Source organism: Lucilia sericata, unplaced genomic scaffold (genome assembly GCF_015586225.1).
Source record: "Lucilia sericata isolate MDLA Ls3-8-SP2 unplaced genomic scaffold, ASM1558622v1 Contig000961F_arrow, whole genome shotgun sequence".
NCBI lineage: Eukaryota > Metazoa > Arthropoda > Insecta > Diptera > Calliphoridae > Lucilia > Lucilia sericata.
In genome coordinates this window covers 34,391-53,499 of record NW_023994944.1, presented here as the reverse complement: position 1 = coordinate 53,499, position 19,109 = coordinate 34,391, and the positions used below count along the sequence as shown (strand labels likewise).

Sequence of the window (19,109 nt, the reverse complement as noted above, 5' to 3'; positions counted from 1 at the left end):
AATTACTACAAGGTTAGATACTACAGAGGCACCAACTTCATCATCTTTAGGACCATCTTCAACTGGCGCCACCTCTACAACCCCATCGAATCTATCGAGGAAGTGGTGTCCGAATTGCCGGTTTCTTTACCGCCCATTCTGGAGGAGGTGGATCTGCCTAGTATTCCACATCGCCGTATGGTAACCTACGATCAACGTCAAGAGGGCCAGTATAATATACGTGCTGATTTGGATAATTTTATGATTGTTTAATACCCCCAGGACCCTCAGAGGGTATGGGCCTTTTGGATTTACTTACAAAATCTTCCTTAAGACGAACCTCTCATACTTCCAAAATAAAAAGAAACTTTATTCTACAGCCACTGGCTTGAAACCAGATGCTTTGAAACATTTAAATTACTTCAGAAACCATGATCAACACTTGGGAGCATCGAGAGCAGGAGAATTTATTGATGGTCGTACTCCCTATCATGTGGATTATGCTTCTCTTAATGAAGAAGAAATACAACCACGTTTAAATCCCGATCGTCAAGTAGATGTTTTGCCCCCTTCCTATCCCGTGCCTATCAGCATTTAATGAAACCTTATCATTTAGAAGCTGAGTCCTCTCTACTACCACCCTCGGAAATAGGTCTACAGCATAATACAGGTAAAGTGTTGACAATACCATAGACTACTCCCCTCTCCTTTTGCTTAAATCCTATTAACCTAAAACAAATAAATGTATTTGAACAGATTCTAACCCATCCCAAAATGCCGGCTATTATCGCTTTGCCCGCTACATAAGAGGTGACAATTTTTGGATTCAATCGTGTTACCTCTTTCCAATCGTTTAGGTTCTCCAGGCACCTCCTACCGCAGACAACAGTTACCCATGTATCGTTCTGATCTGTCGATGGGCGCTGCTCAATTATATCCTCCTCTAGATGTGCCACAGTTCAATTATCATATGGCCCGTAATTTTGGTTCAAAATCATCAGCCTCGCCCGAAGATATCGATAGCAAACAATCTTTGGATTCTGATTTGGTTACAGTGAAATTATTATACCACCCGCCCATTTACCCTTGGAGGATGACTTAGAATTGGCCTTAAACGATGACAGTCTATTGGAGGGTGAGGCCAAGGCTTTACTCAGCGATGGCATTGAACGTTGTGCTCCCGGTAAGCGACGTGATAGTTATGGTGGTGTGCCGGGAAATTGAGGGTTATTAGTAAGGGATATATAAAATTTTTTGGTTTTCTTAATTTAAGTTACGAACAAAACCGACTGCATTAGTTGTTTAGTTAATAGTTTAAGGTTTTTTTATTACTGCATAAGCCATAAATTTTATAATAATGAATTCTTTTACATTTTAGTAAAATTTAAATGAGTGTTTAGTATGTAAGTGAAAACAATTTATTTAAATAATAAAATTATGAATAATTTAAAAAATAATAATAAAAACGTGTGAACAATTAATAAAAATTTAGAAAATATTTTCAAATGAAGCAACGTTTAAAAAAAATAATTAATAAATTTGAAGAAAAAGTCGTAGTTGCAAAAACTATTTTTGAATTACAAAAAAAAAAAAAAAAAAAATTATAATAATTTAAAAAAACTGTTTTTAATTTTAAACAAATATATTTTTTTAATGAAATATAAATTTTTTTATTTTTTCTAATAAAAAAATTATTTAAATTTTCTACAAAAAATTTTATTTCGTTAAAAAAATGAAGTGTTCGTTCAGTTCTATAATGGAACTATAACAGAACTACAACAGGACTAGAACAAAACTAGAACTGAACTAGAACTGAACTAGAACTGAACTAGAACTGAACTAGAACTGAACTAGAACTGAACTAGAACTGAACTAGAACTGAACTAGAACTGAACTAGAACTGAACTAGAACTGAACTAGAACTGAACTAGAACTGAACTAGAACTGAACTAGAACTGAACTAGAACTGAACTAGAACTGAACTAGAACTGAACTAGAACTGAACTAGAACTGAACTAGAACTGAACTAGAACTGAACTAGAACTGAACTAGAACTGAACTAGAACTGAGAACTGAACTAGAACTGAACTGAACTGAACTAACTAACTGATAGAACTGAACTAGAACTGAACTAGAACTGAACTAGAACTGAACTAGAACTGAACTAGAACTGAACTAGAACTGAACTAGAACTGAACTAGAACTGAACTAGAACTGAACTAGAACTGAACTAGAACTGAACTAGAACTGAACTAGAACTGAACTAGAACTGAACTAGAACTGAACTAGAACTGAACTAGAACTGAACTAGAACTGAACTAGAACTGAACTAGAACTGAACTAGAACTGAACTAGAACTGAACTAGAACTGAACTAGAACTGAACTAGAACTGAACTAGAACTGAACTAGAACTGAACTAGAACTGAACTAGAACTGACTAGAACTGAACTAGAACTGAACTAGAACTGAACTAGAACTGAACTAGAACTGAACTAGAACTGAACTAGAACTGAACTAGAACTGAACTAGAACTGAACTAGAATGAACTAGAACTGAACTAGAACTGAACTAGAACTGAACTAGAACTGAACTAGAACTGAACTAGAACTGAACTAGAACTGAACTAGAACTGAACTAGAACTGAACTAGAACTGAACTAGAACTGAACTAGAACTGAACTAGAACTGAACTAGAACTGAACTAGAACTGAACTAGAACTGAACTAGAACTGAAGAACTAGAACTGAACTAGAACTGAACTAGAACTGAACTAGAACTGAACTAGAACTGAACTAGAACTGAACTACAACTGAACTAGAACTGAACTAGAACTGAACTACAACTGAACTACAACTGAACTAGAACTGAACTAGAACTGAACTAGGACTGAACTAGAACTGAACTAGAACTGAACTAGAACTGAACTAGAACTGAACTAGAACTGAACTAGAACTGAACTAGAACTGAACTAGAACTGAACTAGAACTGAACTAGAACTGAACTAGAACTGAACTAGAACTGAACTAGAACTGAACTAGAACTGAACTAGAACTGAACTAGAACTGAACTAGAACTGAACTAGAACTGAACTAGAACTGAACTAGAACTGAACTAGAACTGAACTAGAACTGAACTAGAACTGAACTAGAACTGAACTAGAACTGAACTAGAACTGAACTAGAACTGAACTAGAACTGAACTAGAACTGAACTAGAACTGAACTAGAACTGAACTAGAACTGAACTAGAACTGAACTAGAACTGAACTAGAACTGAACTAGAACTGAACTAGAACTGAACTAGAACTGAACTAGATGAACTAGAACTGAACTAGAACTGAACTAGAACTGAACTAGAAACTGAACTAGAACTGAACAGACTTAACTAGAACTGAACTAAGAACTGAACTAGAAGAACTGAACTGAACTAAAACTGAACTAGAACCTGAACTAGAACTGAACTAGAACTGAACTAGAACTGAACTAGAACTGAACTAGAATTGAACTAGAACTGAACTAGAACTGAACTAGAATCTGAACTAGAACTGAACTAGAACAGAACTAGAACAGAACTAGAACAGAACTAGAACAGAACTAGACAGAACTAGAACAGAACTAGAACAGAACTAGAGCAGAAACTAGAACAGAACTAGAACAGAACTAGAACAGAACTAGAACAGATCTATAACAGAACTAGAACAGAACTAGAACAGAACTAGAACAGAACTAGAACCAAAACTAGAACAAAACTAGAACAGAACTAGAACAGAACTAGAACAGAACTAGAACTGAACTAGAACTGAACTAGAACTGAACTAGAACAGAACTAGAACTGAACTAGAACTGAACTAGAACTGAACTAGAACTGAAACTAGAACTGAACTAGAACTGAACTAGAACTGAACTAGAACTGAACTAGAACTGAACTAGAACTGAACTAGAACTGAACTACAACTGAACTAGAACTGAACTAGAACTGAACTACAACTGAACTACAACTGAACTAGAACTGAACTAGAACTGAACTAGGACTGAACTAGAACTGAACTAGAACTTGAACTAGAACTGAACTAGAACTGAACTAGAACTGAACTAGAACTGAACTAGAACTGAACTAGAACTGAACTAGAACTGAACTAGAACTGAACTAGAACTGAACTAGAACTGAACTACAACTGAACTAGAACTGAACTAGAACTGAACTGACTAGAACTGAACTAGAACTGAACTAGAACTGAACTAGAACTGAAACTAGAACTGAAACTAGAAACTGAACTAGACTGAACTAGAACTGAACTAGACTGAACTAGAACTGAACTAGAAACTGAACTAGAACTGAACTAGAACCTGAACTAGAACTGAACTAGACTGAACTAGAACTGAACTAGAACTGAACTAGAACTGAACTAGGAACTGAACTAGAACTGAACTAGAACTGAACTAGACTGAACTAGACTGAACTAGAACTGAACTAGAACTGAACTAGAACTGACTAGAACTGAACTAGAACTGAACTAGAACTGAACTAGAACTGAACTAGAACTCGAACTAGAACTGAACTAGCACTGAACTAGAACTGACCTAGAACTGACTAGAACTGAACTTAAACTGAATAGAACTGAACTAGAACTGAACTAGAACTTAACTAGAACTGAACTAGAACTGAACTAGAACTTGAACTAGAACTGAACTAGAACGAACTAGAACTGAACTAGAACTGAACTAGAAACTGAACTAGAACTGAACTAGAACTGAACTAGAACTGAACTAGACTGAACTAGAACTGAACTAGAACTGAACTAGAACTTAACTAGAACTGAACTAGAACTGAACTAGAACTGAACTAGAACTGAACTAGAACTGAACTAGAACTGAACTAGAACTGAACTAGAACTGAACTAGAACTGAACTAGAACTGAACTAGAACTGAACTAGAACTGAACTAGAATTGAACTAGAACTGAACTAGAACTGAACTAGAACTGAACTAGAACTGAACTAGAACTGAACTAGAACTGAACTAGAACAGAACTAGAACAGAACTAGAACAGAACTAGAACAGAACTAGAACAGAACTAGAACAGAACTAGAACAGAACTAGAGCAGAACTAGAACAGAACTAGAACAGAACTAGAACAGAACTAGAACAGAACTAGAACAGATCTATAACAGAACTAGAACAGAACTAGAACAGAACTAGAACAGAACTAGAACAAAACTAGAACAGAACTAGAACAGAACTAGAACAGAACTAGAACAGAACTAGAACTGAACTAGAACAGAACTAGAACTGAACTAGAACTGAACTAGAACTGAACTAGAACTGAACTAGAACTGAACTAGAACTGAACTAGAACTGAACTAGAACTGAACTAGAACTGAACTAGAACTGAACTAGAACTGAACTAGAACTGAACTAGAACTGAACTAGAACTGAACTAGAACTGAACTAGAACTGAACTAGAACTGAACTAGAACTGAACTAGAACTGAACTAGAACTGAACTAGAACTGAACTAGAACTGAACTAGAACTGAACTAGAACTGAACTAGAACTGAACTAGAACTGAACTAGAACTGAACTAGAACGGAACTAGAACTGAACTAGAACTGAACTAGAACTGAACTAGAACTGAACTAGAACTGTACTAGAACTGTACTAGAACTGAACTAGAACTAGACCACAATTGAACCAAAACTAGACCAGAATTGAACCAGAACTGAACTAAAACTGAACAAGAACTCAATTGGAACTGAACTATAACTGAAATATAACTAAACCCGAATTGAACCAGAACTGAACTAGAACTGAACGAGAACTCTTTAAAGGGGCTTGTGCAATTTTTGCATGACAAATCAAATTGACGCCATACTATTTCCGTTTTGACAGTTTCCCGTAAATATCAGTTTGTCTGTATAAATAATTAGTAGGTAAGTGTTTCATTAATATGATTTAAATATTAATATCTGTTTATTTATTTAAATTGTTGGTTTGGCAAGAACTCTTCTTAAAGTAATATTCTTTTACAACCATGACAAATTTTCTAAACCTGTTGGAAATTATAATAAAATAAAAACAATTATTTACGGTTATTGAAATCGTATAATATAAATAGTAATTATATTTATATAAAATATTAATATGTTAAATGCTTGACTTATTTTTCAAAAAAAGTTCTATTTTTTCTCCAACATAAACAATTTTCTAATTGAGTGATTTTAAGTGATTGCCCGGCAGTGTTTTAAATTTAGATGCTACAGATCTAACGTGAAAGAAGTTTGAAGTCCCCCAATATAGAGTACCTTGGGTACTTAAATTATTTTATTTCGTGTTTATGATATTTTTTTCCAAACTTAACATTAGATAGTGAGAGAATGAGATGAATGATTCCAAGTCTAGCAGGGTGTATATTAGTTTTAATTTCTCTAATATCTCACATACTTTTAGCAATATTTAAAAAAGTACATCTGAATATTTGTTGTATATATTTTAATTTTTATTTACAATAAAACCATAATAAATCTTTTTGTTTGTATTAATAATTAAATATTCAAAACACGCACAATTTAAACTGTGTTCTTTGTTTCAATACATATGGGACGATACCCCATTTCAAGACGGTTGAAACAAAAAGTGGGTTTGTCTACCAAATAAGGGATATACGAATAAAAAACAAAAAAAAAAAAAAAAAAAACAACAATTTACTTTTTTTTTACGTTGTACTTTTAGCGTAGAAATTTACTATAATTTATACAATATTAAACCTAATTACTAATAATTTAAATAAAGTTTTAAAAATTTAGAAAAATATGTCGGTAGTTGGGTCAAACAAAAAATTCATTTTAGTTGCGAAAGCAGCAATCTCCATATTTTTATAAATTAAATCAATAATGTCATGTGGTTACATTTGCTTAAAAGGGAATCACTAGTCTATAGAATTGTATGACAAACATTCTCCAACTAAAGCCAAAACTGTTAACTCCATATAGTGATTAGCTGCTTTTGAAGATTGTATTCTATTGGGGTAACAACTTCTATTATTTTTCATAAAAAATTATAACTTTCTTTACAACAAAATCAAATTTTGTAAATTTTTGTTTAAATTTCAAAATTTTCCAAAAAACCTTAAAAGTGAAGTGTACCGCATTTGCTTCTAAAACTTTTAATTTATTCACTCAAAATCATTAAATTATTTAAAAATTAACAAATCAAAATGCAATTAAAATTTAACAATTGTTATACTTTAATACATTTATAAGTTGTTTAATTTAATGCTTAAATTTCATTTAAAAAAAAAAACTGTTTTAAATTTAAGTCAAGTTCAATGACTTTGAGCTTTTACAACTTGTCTGTCCGTCCGTCCGTGCCATTTTGTATGAAAATTGTGTTGGCTGTCAAATTAACTTGTTTGTTTATTTACGCATTTTTATTTGTAAACGTTTTAAACAAAACGTTTTTATTTAATTTAATTTCAATTTAATATTGTTTTTCTTTATTTATTTGTTTTCTTTACCGTTTAATTGTTAATAAAAAGTATAATTATTACTCTGTGACTGTGTGTGCTTAGGTATATAATTTAAACCGGAAATGCATTCAATGCAAAACAGGTAAAATGCGTTGTAATTATGGCAAAAGGCAAATAATTAAAGATGAGTATAGAATACACATATTCTTGTTACAAAAAAATCTCCACAGACAAAGGAAAATTATATATGAATATTTATTTAGTTTGCATTTACAAACTGTTGATTTTGCTCTTTAACTGGCAACCAGCTGTAACTTTTTAGTAATAAAACACTGATGTTGAATAAACATTAACATACATTAATTAAATTCTTTAATTCTGTTCTAGTTCTGTTCTAGTTCTGTTCTAGTTTCTGTTCTAGTTCTGTTCTAGTTCTGTTCTAGTTCTGTTCTAGTTCTGTTCTAGTTCTGTTCTAGTTCTGTTCTAGTTCTGTTCTAGTTCTGTTCTAGTTCTAGTTCTGTTTTAGTTCTGTTCTAGTTCTGTTCTAGTTCTGTTCTAGTTCTGTTCTAGTTCTTGTCTAGTTCTGTTCTAGTTCTGTTCTAGTTCTGTTCTAGTTCTGTTCTAGTTCTGTTCTAGTTCGGTTCTAGTTCTGTTTCTAGTTCTGTTCTAGTTCTGTTCTAGTTCTGTTCTAGTTCTGTTCTAGTTCTGTTCTAGTTCTGTTCTAGTTCTGTTCTAGTTCTGTTCTAGTTCTGTTCTAGTTCTGTTCTAGTTCTGTTCTAGTGCTGTTCTAGTTCTGTTCTAGTTCTGTTCTAGTTCTGTTCTAGTTCTGTTCTAGTTCTGTTCTAGTTCGTGCTAGTTCTGTTTCTAAGTTCTGTTCTAAGTTCTGTTCTAGTTCTGTTCTAGTTCTGTTCTAGTTCTGTTCTAGTTCTGTTCTAGTTCTGTTCTAGTTCTGTTCTAGTTCTGTTCTAGTTCTGTTCTGTCTGTTCTAGTTCTGTTCTAGTTCTGTTCTAGTTCATGTTCTAGTTCTGTTCTAGTTCGTTCTAGTTCTGTTCTAGTTCTGTTCTAGTTCTGTGCTAGTTCTGTTCTAGTTCTGTTCTAGTTCTGTTCTAGTTCTGTTCTAGTTCTGTTCTAGTTCTGTTCTAGTTCGTTCTAGTTCTGTTCTAGTTCTAGTTCTGTTCTAGGCTGTTTCTAGTTCTGTTCTAGTTCTGTTCTAGTTCTGTTCTAGTTCTGTTCTAGTTCTGTTCTAGTCTGTTCTAGTTCTAGTTCTGTTCTAGTTTCTGTTCTAGTTCTGTTCTAGTTCTGTTCTAGTTCTGTTCTGTCTGTTCTCTGTTCTAGTTCGTAGTTCTGTTCTAGTTCTGTTCTAGTTCTGTTCTAGTTCTGTTCTAGTTCTGTTCTAGTTTCTGTTCTAGTTCTGTTCTAGTTCTGTTCTAGTTCTAGTTCTGTTCTAGTTCTGTTCTAGTTCTGTTCTAGTTCGGTTCTAGTTCTGTTCCAGTTCTGTTCCAGTTCTGTTCTAGTTATGTGTAAAAGATACATGGGGCTCAAAAAATGTACCAAAATTAAGTTTTTTATCCATTTGCCGAATTTAAAAAAAACTACCAGACACCTGTCAGCTTATTTTTTTTTTAAATGAACGACGATAAGCTTTAAAGAGTTTTTGGTATCTTAGGAAATATGAAGTTACCAAATTTACCCTTTTTTACCCCCTAAACATGCGAAATGACAAAAATTCCGTTTTTGTGGATCTATACAAATTTATCTGTATATGATAAGACAGTCTATGTAGATAGATGATGATGAAGTTCATTTGACAACATTATTGTCATCATTAATCAGATTTTAGAACAACAAGGTTGAATAAGTAAAAATAATAAAGAAACAAAAACAAAAATGCAATCACTCACCAGTTGTTGTTGTTCAAATAAAAAAGTTCTTCCTCTTATCCCCCTGCTACTAAAAAAACACTACATATTTCCTCTCTCTCTCCCATCTAACCATTGGATAAACACTTTCTCATTACTACACAAAACGAATGGCCCAACAAAAGAACAAAAACGACCGGCTTTCGGCCTAACAAAATTTTTTGAATTTTGGGCAATTATAAAACACTTTTTTAAACTAATAATTTAACACTTTTTTATAAACATTTTTCCATACGGTATTTATTAACAATTTTCAGCAAAAATATTTAAATATAAACAATTAATTAATGCTTTAGATTAATTTAAACTGGTGTAAACACTAAAACGAACCGAACACTTTAGAAATTTGTAGAAAACTAAAGGAGACCAATAACTAAAGAAACAAATGGTAATAAAACATATGTAAACAATAGCAACAACAACCGCAACAACAACTGCAATAAGTGATGCTTTTGTTTTTGTTCTATTTCTTTAGTTTTCTTAAAATTTCTAAAGTATTCGGTTCGGTTTAGTGTTAATAGCTCGGTTTAAATTAAGCTTAAACGTTAATTAATTGTTAATAATAAATATTTTTGTTGTAAACTATTAAACAAATGTTAAGTTATATTTGTATATAAAAATATTTATGAAAAATGTTTTAGAAATTTGTGAAACAAGTGTTAAAAAAATGCAATTTGCCAAAATTTGTTAAGACAATTGTTGACAGGTGTTTGTTGTGTTATTTGTTTCCACGGCCATTCGCAAGCAGATATTGATGAAGGAGAGTGTTGTTCAGTGGGAGTTTAAGAGGGGGTACATGTATAAATGGTAGTGAAGCATTAATATGTTGTTATTGTTATTACAATTATTTGATGAAGTGAGTAGAAGGAAGCATTTTGATGAAAACAAAATGTGACAACAATATGTGAAATAAGAAGATGATGACAACAAGTACCAAAAAAACAAAAATAAAGGTATGTACATAAGTATGTAATAAGAAATCCATATGTAAATATTAACATGTGTACGTACCAGAGTTGGGGGGTAGTGCACTAATTTTGCAGTTTCCACTAAAAGTTATACTGGAGGTCCACTTCTTCGCATTTTACGCTGCTGTCAAAAAAGTAGAATCAATGTTGTTGTGTGATTCATTTTGACGCGTAGAATGCTTAAAGTAGATCTACTTTTGTAAGCGTTATAAGGAGCGCACGAACATGTCAGCTGATTTTGACAATTTATATTCTATTTTGAATGCGTATTTATACTAATAGCTTGATGCGCATGATGCAAAGAAGGTATGAAAAGCGAAAATGCGTAGTGTGGACCTCCAGCTTTAGTGATAGTGAAAATTTTATACATTGTCAAATGATATTAATCTATATATATTCATATTCTAACTTTACTGACTGACAGATTCATCATCGCACAGCCTAAACGCTTGAAGCTAAAGGGTTGAAATTTGACCCCTTTAGGTAATAAAAGGGTAAAAACTGTATTTTGGTACTTTTTTTTTTGCACCCCATGTATCTTTTAAACCAGTGAACATTCGGCAAATATTTTTGACTCCTTCATAAATAAAAACATGAATTTAGTACTTTTTGCATATTTGGACGTTTAAGTGGTGAAAATTGTACCTATGTTTGGTACTTTCTTCATAAAAAAATAGTTTTTGTCTATACCTATGATGAATATATAATAACGGGCTCTCACTACGATGTATCAACTTTTTGGAATAGAACTTTTATTTCGTTAATGGGAGGAAAAAAGTACCAAAAGATAGGGGTAAAAACGGGAAATTTGATTTTATTCAAACAATGAGCCAATTTATATAAAAACTAGGGTTCTATAAATCGACTTTCGAATAATCGAACAATCGACTTTTTGTCGAAAAGTCGAAGTCGACTATTTTGTTCCAGAAAAGTCGATAACTCGACTATCGTCTATGAAAAAAGTTGACTTTGTAAATAAAAGTCGAAAAGTCGAAGAAAGTGGAAAAAGTTGAAAAAAGTCGAAAAGTCGGAAAAAGTCGAAAACTCGATAATAGTGGAAAAAACCAAAAATAGTCGAAAATTTGAAAAAAGTCAAAAACTCTAAAATAGTCGGAAAAACTCAAAAAAAATGAAAAAAATAGTCGAAAAAAGTCAAAAATAGTCAAAAAGTCGAAAGAAATCGAAAAGTCGAAAAAAGACGGAAAAAGTCGAAAAAAGTCGAAAAGACGGAAAAAGTCGATAAAAGTCGGAAAGAGTCGAAAAGTCGTAAAAAGTCGAAAAGTCGACTATTTATAAAATACAAAAAGTCGAAAAGTCTAAAAGTCGACTTTTAATTAAATAAAAAAAGTCGAAAAGTCGACTTTTCATAAAATGCAAAAAGTCGACTTTTCGTTTCAACTATAGAACCCTAATAAAACCTTTAGATTTAAAAACACTAAATATGCTAATGTGGTTTATTTGGTACTTTTTCATTCTCCAGCTGGTACTTTTTGAGTTGAACTTCTTTTTGGTACTTTTTCGATTTACACAGATACCTTCTTAAGTTTTCTTTAAAATTCTTCAAAAGGTACTTTTTGAATTCTCTATAATATTAAACATAGCAACATGTAATTAATTATGTAGAACCCGGATTAAATGAGAAACTATGAAAAGGGACTTTTTGGTAATTTTACGTTCTTCAAAAGATACTTTTTGAATTTTTTTTAATATTGAAACTAAAAAAGTGAAATTAAGCATATAGAGCCCGGATTAAGTAAGAAATTATGAAAGGGAACTTTTTGGATTGTTTTCGTTCTTCAAAAGGTACTTTTTGAATTTGCATATAATTAGACATGTAGAGCCCGGAGTAAATGAAAATATATAAAAAGGGACTTTTTGATACTTTTTCGTCCTTCGCCTGGTATTTTTGGAGTTTTCTATAAAATTGAACCTAGAATTGAATTTGAGTATAATATGGAACCTAGAAGCATGAAATTAAGTAAGTAGAGTCCGTATTAAGTGATAACCTATAAAAAGGGACTTTTTTTGGTACATTTTCGTTCTTCAAAAGGTACTTTGAAGAAACCTTAGTGCACTACATTTTTAATGCACTAACCCCAACTCTGGTTTTCATATACAAGTATTCATAAGTTTAGCAATATTCCACGCACAAACCTTTTCAAAAAGGATTCAATTCACAATAATCTCACTAAATTCACATACATAAATTGAAACAAAATCACAATAATACAAATTAAGTCCACTAACCCTTATTCGAAATGTTTCGCTTTGGATATCCAGGCATAGTTTTATCCTTCGGAATAATTCGTATATGAAACGGTTTATCCAAATACAGGGTATTTTCTTCGATGTTCGAAAAGTGATAGATTTCTAGCTATAAAGGAATTATTGTTAATGTCGAAAAGAATTCGAAGTGTGTGGGTAAATATCGAAAAAGTATATACACTTGGAAACAAGGGTTGCTTTTGATAGGTTTATTTAACTGAGGGTAGCAAAATTGACTAGAGACTATGCTTAAATTTTAGTAGATTTTTCAACCTCTGTTTATGGTAAATCTGCATTATTTTTGAGATTTATAAAACAATTTTTATTTTCAATTGAAAATAACTAATAATTCACAATATATGCAATTTTAATGCTTAACAGTATTGCTTGAAATGTTAATGATAAGTTATTCCCCTGTTATTCTTACGTCATTTAAATTATCTTCAACATTATGTTAAATTTAAAATTCTCTTCAACATTATGTTAAATTTAAACATTTAAACATAATAGCTTATGTTAAATCATGTTACCCATATAAATGTTATATTAGGACTGTTAATTAGTTACGTATGTTAATGACTTTAAACAGAAATTTATTATGAATCATAAAGTAAAGTTAAATCTAACCCACTTTTAACTTTATTTTAATAGTTTTGGATGTCAAAGAACCATAAAAGTGAGATTTGTTTTGGTTTTACTTTCAAATATGGTAATTGGGTACTCAAAAGAAATGAAAATCATTGTTTTGATTAATATTTTTTTAAAAAAAAACTATTAATTAATATGTAAAAAAATAAAATTAGCTTAAAATATGTTTTGGTAGAAAAAATTCTGCTAGTCACTTTGACACTATTGGAGAAAGAGTCTGTTTAGAGAGTAATAAAAAAGAGAGAAAATTGTATTTGTATTTGAAGAAATGTTAAGCATTATCGTTTCAAATCTAAGTTTAAACTCATACTTTAAAAACTTGAAATTACCAAAGGTGAATTGTTTAATATCTATTTTAACACAAACTTCCTTTTTAACTGACTTCCAACTTCAACCAGCAATTTTTCTATAATCTTATTAACAACACGTCTCTTTAAATCACCCTTAACTCTTCTTCCGAGATGACTTTATTGTGCCATAAACTTAATTTAACACACACAATTTAAAATTCACTTAAAAACCAAATTAGTAGTAAATATATATCAAAAAGTCACACAAATTTCAGTTTAGTCAACTAGCAGCGGTAATGGAAGTAGTAGTAGTAGACTTATTCAGCAGCAACGAAACCTCAACCATAAACATACTTACGACCTGTTCGGCAAACATTATTCTAAATAAATTTTGCCATGTTGTAGTAAAAACAATAAAGGAAGACTTCTTTGAAACACCCCAACTACCACTATAGTCTAGACTATAGACTAGACTATAGACTAGACTATAGACTAGACTATCGACTAGACTATAGACTAGACTATGACTAGACTATAGACTAGACTATAGACTAGACTATAGACTAGACTATAGACTAGACTATAGACTAGACTAGACTAGACTATAGACTAGACTATAGACTAGACTATAGACTAGACTATAGACTAGACTATAGACTAGACTATAGACTAGACTATAGACTAGACTATAGACTAGACTATAGACTAGACTATAGACTAGACTATAGACTAGACTATAGACTAGACTATAGACTAGACTATAGACTAGACTATAGACTAGACTATAGACTAGACTATAGACTAGACTATAGACTAGACTATAGACTAGACTATAGACTAGAACTATAGACTAGCTATAGACTGACTATAGACTAGACTATAGACTAGACTATAGACTAGACTATAGACTAGACTATAGACTAGACTATAGACTAGACTATAGACTAGACTATAGACTAGACTATAGACTAGACTATAGACTAGACTATAGACTAGACTATAGACTAGACTATAGACTAGACTATAGACTAGACTATAGACTAGACTATAGACTAGACTATAGACTAGACTATAGACTAGACTATAGACTAGACTATAGACTAGACTATAGACTAGACCTATAGACTAGACTATAGACTAGACTATAGACTAGACTATAGACTAGACTATAGACTAGACTATAGACTAGACTATAGACTAGACTATAGACTAGACTATAGACTAGACTATAGACTAGACTATAGACTAGACTATAGACTAGACTATAGACTAGACTATAGACTAGACTATAGACTAGACTATAGACTAGACTATAGACTAGACTATAGACTAGACTATAGACTAGACTATAGACTAGACTAGTAGACTAGACTATAGACTAGACTATAGACTAGACTATAGACTAGACTATAGACTAGACTATAGACTAGACTATAGACTAGACTATAGACTAGACTATAGACTAGACTATAGACTAGACTATAGACTAGACTATAGACTAGACTATAGAGAGCTAGACTAGACTATAGACTAGACTATAGACTAGACTATAGACTAGACTATAGACTAGACTATAGACTAGACTATAGACTAGACTATAGACTAGACTATAGACTAGACTATAGACTAGACTATAGACTAGCACTATAGACTAGACTATAGACTAGACTGATAGACTAGACTATAGACTAGACTAGACTAGACTAGACTATAGACTAGACTATAGACTAGACTATAGACTAGACTATAGACTAGACTATAGACTAGACTATAGACTAGACTATAGACTAGACTATAGACTAGACTATAGACTAGACTATAGACTAGACTATAGACTAGACTATAGACTAGACTATAGACTAGACTATAACTAGATAGACTAGACTATAGACTAGACTATAGACTAGACTATAGACTAGACTATAGACTAGACTATAGACTAGACTATAGACTAGACTATAGACTAGACTATAGACTAGACTATAGACTAGACTATAGACTAGACTATAGACTAGACTATAGACTAGACTATAGACTAGACTATACACTAGACTATAGACTAGACTATAGACTAGACTATAGACTAGACTATAGACTAGACTATAGACTAGACTATAGACTAGACTGTAGACTAGACTATAGACTAGACTATAGACTAGACTATAGACTAGACTATAGACTAGACTATAGACTAGACTATAGACTAGACTGTAGACTAGACTATAGACTAGACTATAGACTAGACTACTAGACTATAGACTAGACTATAGACTAGACTATAGTCTAGACTATAGACTAGACTATAGACTAGACTATAGACTAGACTATAGACTATACTATAGACTAGACTATAGACTAGACTATAGACTAGACTATAGACTAGACTATAGACTAGACTATAGATTAGACTATACTATAGACTAGACTATAGAGACTAGACTATAGACTATACTATAGACTGGACTATAGAGACTAGACTATAGACTATACTATAGTCTAGACTATAGAGACTAGACTATACTATAGACTAGACCATAGACTAGAATAGAATAGAATAGAATAGAATAGAATAGACTAGACTAGACTAAAGACTAGACTATACTTTAGTTTAGACTAAAGACTAGACTATACTTTAGTTTAGACTAAAGACTAGACTATGGACTAGACTATAGATTAGACAATAGACTAGACTATAGACTAGAGTATTGACTAGACTATAGACTAGACTATAGACTAGACTATAGACTTGACTATAGACTAGACTATAGACTAGACTATAGACTTGACTATAGACTAGACTATACTAGACTAGAATATAGACTAGACTAAAGACTAGACTATACTATAGTTTAGACTAAAGACTAGACTATGGACTAGACTATAGACTAGACAATAGACTAGACTATAGACTAGACTATAGACTAGAGTATAGACAAGACTATAGAATGGACTATAGACTTGACTATAGACTAGACTATAGACTAGACTATAGACTAGACTATAGACTAGACTATAGACTAGACTATAGACTAGACTATAGACTAGACTATAGACTAGACTATAGACTAGACTATAGACTAGACTATAGACTAGACTATAGACTAGACTATAGACTAGACTATAGACTAGACTATAGACTAGACGATAGACTAGACTATAGACTAGACGATAGACTAGACTATAGACTAGACTATAGACTAGACTATAGACTAGACGATAGACTAGACTATAGACTAGACTATAGACTAGACTATAGACTAGACGATAGACTAGACTATAGACTAGACGATAGACTAGACTATAGACTAGAATATAGACTAGACTATAGACTAGACTATAGACTAGACGATAGACTAGACTATAGACTAGACTATAGACTAGACTATAGACTAGACTATAGACTAGACTATAGACTAGACTATAGACTAGACTATAGACTAGACGATAGACTAGACTATAGACTAGACTATAGACTAGACTATAGACTAGACTATAGACTAGACTATAGACTAGACTATAGACTAGACTATAGACTAGACTATAGACTAGACTATAGACTAGACTATAGACTAGACTATAGACTAGACTATAGACTAGACTATAGACTAGACTATAGACTAGACTATAGACTAGACTATAGACTAGACTATAGACTAGACTATAGACTAGACTATAGACTAGACTATAGACTAGACTATAGACTAGACTATAGACTAGACTATAGACTAGACTATAGACTAGACTATAGACTAGACTATAGACTAGATATAGACTAGACTATAGACTAGACTATAGACTAGACTATAGACTAGACTATAGACTAGACTATAGACTAGACTATAGACTAGACTAGACTAGACTATAGACTAGACTATAGACTAGACTATAGACTAGACATAGACTAGACTATAGACTAGACTATAGACTAGACTATAGACTAGACTATAGACTAGACTATAGACTAGACTATAGACTAGACTATAGACTAGACTATAGACTAGACTATAGACTAGACTATAGACTAGACTATAGACTAGACTATAGACTAGACTATAGACTAGAATAGACTAGACTATAGACTAGACTATAGACTAGACTATAGACTAGACTATAGACTAGACTATAGACTAGACTATAGACTAGACTATAGACTAGACTATAGACTAGACTATAGACTAGACTATAGACTAGACTATAGACTAGACTATAGACTAGACTATAGACTAGACTATAGACTAGACGACATAGATAGACTAAGACTAGACTATAGACTAGACTATAGACTAGACTATAGACTAGACTATAGACTAGACTATAGACTAGACTATAGACTAGACTATAGACTAGACTATATACTAGACTATAGACTAACTTAGACTAGACTATAGACTAGACTATAGACTAGACTATAGACTAGACTATAGACTAGACTATAGACTGAGGACTATAGACTAGACTATAGACTAGACTATAGACTAGACTATAGCTAGACTATAGACTAGACTATAGACTAGACTATAGACTAGACTATAGACTAGACTATAGACTAGACTATAGACTAGACTATAGACTAGACTATAGACTAGACTATAGACTAGACTATAGACTAGACTATAGACTAGAACTATAGACTAGACTAGACTATAGACTAGACTATAGACTAGACTATAGACTAGACTATAGACTAGACTATAGACTAGACTATAGCTAGACTATAGACTAGACTATAGACTAGACTATAGACTAGACTATAGAACTAGACTATAGACTAGACTATAGACTAGACTATAGACTACACTATAGAATATAGTCCAACTTTAATCCTGACTATAGTCCAAACTATATCCAGACAATAGGCCATTCTGTACTATAAACTAAACTATAGTCCAGACTTTAGACTAGATTATTGTCCAGACTATATACTGGACTATAGTCTAGACTATAGACTGTATTATAGTCCAGACTATAGTCGAGACTATATTATAGTCCATACTAGGGACAGGACTATAGTTCAGACTATGGACTAGACTATAGTCCAGACTAAAGAAGAGAGGGTATTTAAAATTCGTTTATGTTAGTTTTTTCTTAACATTCAGTTTTTGTTCTTTATATTTAAACAAGAATCTATCACCACTCATTAATTTTAGCCAAAGGGCTGTATAGAGAAGGAAACCCTAGTTGCAGGCACAAATATGCACAAACACCCCAGCATAATCATGTCAATACACACATTTTTACATACATATAAGTAAATGTACATATGTATTGAAGTGTGTACTAAACGATATCTCAGGTTTAGTATCTTTTTGGGTTGGTATTGGAATTTTTGTGAACTTGTTACTTACTGTGTTTAACTTTATGTGAAGCACATAATAAGCGGTTGTATGTATGTTGAGGCCATGCATATTGTCTTACTTGCAGCATGCAACATACATACATACAATTTTACATTGTTGTAAAACAGCAGCATGCTTAGGAGTTGTCTTGTTACACAATTTGTGAGTGGAAGGGGTTGATTCTTAAAGGTTGTGTTGTGTGTGAAAAAGTTTAACTGAAAATCAGACGAGCGAGAATATAC

General features: G+C 32.2%; 1 protein-coding gene across 1 annotated transcript; it reads left to right on the top strand.

Annotated features, from left to right (window-relative positions):
• Nucleotides 1–1,421, top strand: LOC119609342 (the record flags this gene model as incomplete). The annotated part of the gene is given in 8 exon segments (XM_037964077.1): nt 1–244; nt 247–330; nt 333–557; nt 560–649; nt 736–798; nt 801–1,025; nt 1,028–1,185; nt 1,187–1,421. Coding segments are annotated over 8 exon segments (1,116 nt in total), but the record flags the coding sequence as incomplete, so codon positions are not given.
• Nucleotides 1,422–19,109: the final 17,688 nt, after the last annotated feature.